Source organism: Microtus ochrogaster, unplaced genomic scaffold (genome assembly GCF_000317375.1).
Source record: "Microtus ochrogaster isolate Prairie Vole_2 unplaced genomic scaffold, MicOch1.0 UNK53, whole genome shotgun sequence".
Lineage (NCBI taxonomy): Eukaryota > Metazoa > Chordata > Mammalia > Rodentia > Cricetidae > Microtus > Microtus ochrogaster.
In genome coordinates this window covers 115,553-121,736 of record NW_004949151.1, presented here as the reverse complement: position 1 = coordinate 121,736, position 6,184 = coordinate 115,553, and the positions used below count along the sequence as shown (strand labels likewise).

The 6,184-nt window shown below is 49.5% G+C and overlaps 1 protein-coding gene across 1 annotated transcript in view; it reads right to left on the bottom strand.

The window, feature by feature from the left end:
* The window catches only part of Mcm5 (minichromosome maintenance complex component 5), a 14,744-nt gene extending 10,558 nt beyond the window's left edge, over positions 1-4,186 (bottom strand). The window contains 4 exon segments of the mRNA XM_013354617.2: positions 430-602; positions 3,424-3,552; positions 3,633-3,759; positions 3,917-4,186. Of these exon segments, the coding sequence (XP_013210071.1) occupies positions 430-602; positions 3,424-3,552; positions 3,633-3,759; positions 3,917-4,083 (596 nt within the window). The 5' untranslated portion in view covers positions 4,084-4,186.
* Between the last annotated feature and the right edge of the window lie 1,998 nt (positions 4,187-6,184).

The window sequence follows — 6,184 nt, the reverse complement described above, 5'->3', positions numbered from 1 at the left end:
GTACAGTGGGCACTCTGGCTCTAGCCCAGCAAGTCAATTTGCTTTAGAAGATTCTATGAGTGGGGTAGTGGTAGCACATGCAGGCAGATTTCTGAGTTCAAGGCTAGCCTGATGTACAGAGTGAGCTGCAGAATAACCAAAGCTACACAGAGAACCTTTCCCCTCAAGATCCCATATAGAATCCATCTCTATGGACTGTTTCCTCTTCAACCTTGCGTCTCCCACATAGGTTGTATGACATTCAGGTGGGGCACCCACGTGAAGGAACACCATGCCGGGTCTGACCCAAGGATATCGTGCTACCCAGCCCTTCACAGAAGGCCTAGAACAAGTAGCTACAGGCAGTACTTGCCAGGGTTGTTGGCTTTTTGATCTGAAGTGATTCATTCAGGTCACTTCCCCCAGAATCCCTCCCGGCTATACACTCACATATTGCACTTCCTGGGGAGAGCATAGCCCTCCAGTCCTGGACGCATGGCAATATTGGTGAGGGTGTTGTGGCAGCTGCGGCACTGAATTGAGATACGAGTAGCTTTGGCGCGAACCGCAGAGGCTGAGATGATGATGCCGGGGATCTTCACCAGGTGTGACATCATGTCTGACTGTAACAGAGACACAAGGAGACTTGATGGTTAAGGAGAACCAGGAGACATGAGAAGGTGCTGAGGAAAGACACGGACAAGATCTGGAGGAGGTGACAAAGCCATGGCTCATAGTTTAGCTCAGACTTTCCAGAGGATTCAATGCCAGGCTACCTGGACACCAGGTTCAGGAGCCTCAGACACAGGCCGGTACTTTCAGGGGCCTCGCAGAACAATGGGAGAGGACTGGAGAGACAAAGGAAACATGAAACACCTTTTATGACAAAACCATAAGACCCAAACCCCAGCTCTAACAGTAACTTCCTGTGCTGTACACCACAGAGAACAGACATGGGGCAGAAGCCCAAGCTCTAGTTCAAGTTCCATCTCCAGCCACTATGGACCTTCTGCCAGCCTTAGGTTCCCCATCGTAATGACTACTGGATACTAACACTAAGTTTTTGGGGGATAGGGGTGGTTCAAGACAGGGTGGACAGGGTGTCTCTGGAGACTGCCTGGAAATCCTGGTTCCAGGACAGGAACCAAAAGCTACAGAGAAACCCTGTCTCGAAAATCAAAAAAAAAAAAAGGCATATACAACATTCAGCTTAAAATTCTTCAGAAATAAACAGGAAAAGGCAGAAAACTAAATATTAGCATTCAATCTCAGTTAACAGCATATGGAGCTCATTACACTTTTCTCTACACTTCTGTATGTGATAAGTTTCTCACAGTGGGCAGGTGGGCTAGAGTTAGCTCAGCAGTTAAGAGCATTGGCTGTCCTCCACAACTCCCAAGTTTGGTTTCCAGCACCCACATGGTGCCTCACAACCACCCGTAATTCCAATTCCAGGGATCCAATGTTCTCTTCTGACCTCCATGTACACATACATTGTACACACAGTACACACAGGCAAAATACTCATGCACGTAAAATAAACCTAAAACAATTAACAAGCAAAGTTCTTTTTTCCATCTTTCCATTCCAAGTTTTTCTGGAACAAAGGGGCTCCAAAACTGTTCGAAGGAGAAACACAGGAAAAAGTGGCCACCTCTGGGGAAACAGGATGGAGTCACAAAGACCTGCCCAGGCATTACAACCCTTGAACAATCCATATAACAACTTTTTTGAAAATTACCTACAAGGGTGCAGATATCCCATCCCTAGTAGGGGAATCCCTCTAGAATACTGGTTCTTAATCTTCATAATGCTATAACCCTTTAATATGGCTCTCATGTTTTGGTGACCCCTCCAACCATAAAAATATCTGTTGCTACTTCTTAACTGTAAATTTGCTGTTAGGAATCGTAAGGGAAACATCTGGCATACAGAATATCTGACATGTCACCTGCAAAGGGGTGCAACCCACAGGTCAAGAAGTACTGCTCTGGGGCTGGAAAGATGGCTCAGTGGTTAAGAGCATTGCCTGCTCTTCCAAAGGTCCTGAGTTCAATTCCCAGGAACCACATGGTGGCTCACAACCATCTGCAATGAGGTCTGGTGCCCTCTTCTGGCCTGCAGGCATACACACCAACAGAATGTTGTATACATAAGTAAATAAATAAATATTTTTTTTAAAAAAAGTACTGCTCTATAGGGCCAAGTACTCACTGCAACCAGTATATTTTCAGTACATTTCCCAGAGTGGAAGAGGTATGTCTCTGTACAACCCACCCCGCCCAAACCCCGCCAGAAGAGGGACAAGCTTCTCTTTCCAATGAAATAGCAGCCCCCACCCAGACAAATCCAATGCCACCATCAGAGGCAGAACCTACGATGCAGTTCAGTTCTAGACCACGAGACTTAAGAAACCAACAGAGACTGCACAAAGGACTCAGCTGTCTGTGGAAGCGAGGCTGTCCTGCTAACCGAGAACAATTTGACAGGGCCTCCAAACTGCAGAGCTCTACAAGGTCCAAGCAAGATAAATAGCCTTCGGTGTAGTGACACCAAGTCAATGGTGACACTGGACACTACTACAGAGTACTGCCACATATACTGTGCTTTTGATTCTCAACAACCCTAAGACAGAACAACAATCAGTGTTGCGTCCTCCTCCCTGCCTGCATTATAAATCCTCTTCTACATAGCAGCTAGAGGGATCTTTTGAACTCGGCATCAGTCTCCGGCTGGAGTTAGAGTACTTCGCCAGCCTCATAGAAAGAAAATGGAATCAGGGCCAGTGAGTAAAGACACCTGCTTGCCTCCAGGAACTGCACATGTGGACGGCACCTGCACACATCCACCTCTTGTTTACCAACATTCAGGCTCAGGGGACGCCAGCTGCACTGCTTTCTCTCCACTCCTCCAAACAGGCGACCATTTTCACCCTGGGCCTCCGCACCTGCTGCTCTTCCTTGAGCTAGTGGAAAGCCCTTCCAGGTTTTGACCTGGCTGGCTACACACCCTTCAGTTTTGGCTCCAAGATTACTTGCTCAGAAGGATTCTCTCCCAACTCTCCACCCATCTCAGCCATGGCCACGGTGTCCCCCATTTCTTTTGGTCTTTTTATTCTTTATGGTTTTTTTTTCTGAGACTGGGTCTTACTATGTAGACCAGGATGGCCTCATAGATTTGCCTGCCTCTGCCTGTGAGTTATGGATGCTGTTTACTAGTTTGTCAGTCTCTCCAATGGACAGGAAGTAACTGCTGTTTCTACAAGACTCAACTCTGTCTTCCTTTAGGACATCAATCTACAGAAGTATTTTATACATAAGGACACAGGCTTACTTAAGTGTCCTGCTCAGGGTCACACATCTGGTGCCACAGGCTACCGATGCCAGAGCCTTGTGCACCATACATCAACCACGCCACCCTGACTGGCCCACTCAATAGACCCACCTTCAGAATCCAAATTCAAGATGGGCTGGCATCTGACTTGAGCATGACCTGGATGTCCTGGAGCTGCTCATCACCTGCAGGCCGGGGTCGGGTCACCTCATCTGCTACCTCCTTGGCAGCTTCCTCAAGCTGAAGAAGAGGAAATGTATAAACTGCTGGTGACGGGACTGGGCCAGGCTATACAAGACTCTGAAACGGGCGCTACTCACCAGTTGCAGGTGCTCGGCTGGCTGTTCGTACAAGTAGTCGGCCAGCTCCTCGTCAAAGCTGGCCAGGTCCTCCATCTCCACCTCGACCCAGTATTCCCCCAGGTTGTAATGCCGCTTCAGTTCATCTCTGCGGTGGCCAACAAGACGGCGAGGAGGAGCCGTCAGCCGCGGTGCCCACGCTACAGCCCTGCCCCCACCTCCCTCCACACCTGACCCGAGGGCGGTCCAGCCTCTACCCAGAGGGTCCTCCCTAGACCTCCTTCGCCTCACGCAAGCGGTCCCACCTGTACTTGAAGGTGAAGCCCGTGCGGTCGGTGCCCACTCGGTACTGTCGCAAGAACTCCTTGAAGCGCCTCTGCAGCTGCGACTTGCGGGCCTGGCCGTCGTCGGCGCCCGGGTCGCCACCGAAGCTGTCGCTGTAGAAAATGCCGGGGTCGTCGAAGCCCGACATGACTGCACCTCTGTCCCTCACCTCTCAGCGCCGCGCCACACGAACCTCGGTCCCCTACAAGCCGGCTTTCGCGGGAAAACCAGCCTTGGCGTTCGTCCGCCGCGGCGTCTGCGCTCCCATTGGTTCGCTCGGCCCCGCGGCCAGCTATTGGGCCGCTCTGGTCCGTCGAGTCCCGCCCCCCTTGCTTGTTTCCCAAATTGTTTGGTTTTGTTTTTTGTTGGGGGGGGGGGTCGTGCACCACTTCCTTCCGGTCTCGATTTTGTGAGCGGGACGTTTTGGCGCGAAACTTGTGAAAAAGGAGGAAGCTGTGACTGTGGCGCGAGCCTAGCCACGCAAAGACGGCGGAGCGTCACGGGAGCTTTGTGCTCATTTCTTAAAGTCTTTTAGGTCTGGCGAGGAAGCCGAGCCTGGTGGCGCAGGTCTGTCAGCCCCGCTCCAGGAGGATCGCGGTAAAAAGATGGTCCTGAGAGATGACTCCATGATGAACAGCGTTGCTGTTCTTACTCCTCGGTTCCCAGAGGGGCTCACAACTGCATCTAACTCCAGCTCCAGGGGATCCAACGTCCTCTCTGGCCACAGTGGGGCGCCACGGTCACCGGGTAGCGTGGGGAGGGAGGCGGGAGCATGGAGGGAGAGAAACGCGCTAGCGAGCAGGCTAGGTAGCAGGAGCAGACGACCGGGTTTTTTTTTTTTTAAGACAGGTTTCTCTGTATAACAGCTCTGACTGTACTGGAACTTACTTTGTAGACCAGGCTAGCCTTGAACTCATAGAGATCCGCCTGCCTCTGCCTCCTGAGTGCCGGGATTACAGGTGTTCACCACCACCCAGCTGAAAATACATTATTTTTATCCTGATTATGTTTTTCCCCTCCCCAAATTCCTTTCAGTTCCTCCCCTCCCATCTGAATCCACCCCCTTTCTGTATCTCATTAGAAAACAAACAGGCTTCGAAGAGATAATAGTAAAATAAAACAAGATAAACAAAAATGAAGACATCGCAATGGGACAATATAAATAGACAGAAGGAAAAGAGCCAAAAAAAAAAAAAAAAAAAACAGATACAGACACAGAGACCTACTAGTTTGCACTCAGGAATCCCATAAAAACAAAAACCAAAAGTCATAATCTATATTCAAAGGAATTGTGGGGTAAAGAAATAAAAGAGTGGGAGAGAGCAGATACTTAAAAATTAAAAAATAGATAAAGATGTTTTAAAAAGGAAGGACAGTCCAGAGTCAACATAACAAGAGAAGGAGCCTGCAAAGCTGCTGACCATCTGCTGCTGGGAAGGAGGCCTACGCACAATAGTTTATGAGACAAAAGGAGAAAGGGTCCTGAAGTGAACTTTGCTGGAGGAAGTTTCTATAAACCTCAAGAGGGAGCAGATAGACTCAAGAACAGAGCTGCAGGAATTGCCTGAGCAAGGATTCCCAGGATGGCACAGAGAAGCTGAAGAACTTAGCAGGGGAGACAAGGGAACTCCAGGAGGGGGATAAGGACAAAAGGAGCAAGAATTTCAATCCCAAACAGACTGGTCACAGAGAAGCCCAGTAGGGCAACAGGAGCATCCTGACACACTGGTGTGGCTTAGTCAAAGCAGGCAACCCCAAGAAAGTGTCACCCTCACCCAATAGAGGAGAAAGTAGCAGAAGGACAGACTGGGAGAGGCTTTGGGGAAAGTGAGGGTTCCAACAGAGGGAGAAGGGAGAGTGTCTTAGTAGAGAGATGCCCAAGTGGAGCATGGCAGGCAGGTGTCCCAGGCTCCTAGAGCTAAAGAGAAGCTTACCAGTAGACAAGGAGAGACAAATGGTTAGAGCAGGTAGAGAGAAGCAGCAGGAGAAGAGACAGACTCTAGAAGTTAGAATCAAATTTGGTGTGTGGCAGAAGCCAGCAGAAACAAATGATCCACACATAGGAGACTCAGCAGCTTAGTTCAGAGAGGTGAGTCCCTTGGGGGAGCTCATGTATGCTATTCCTGGGTTTCAGCACCAGATGAAAGAAAACCTTAGGACATGACCACTCCTGGATATGATAGAGGTTTTTGTTGTGGATAAGAGGAAAGAGCATCTAGAAGAGTCCAGACTGAACATGGCCAGCAGAA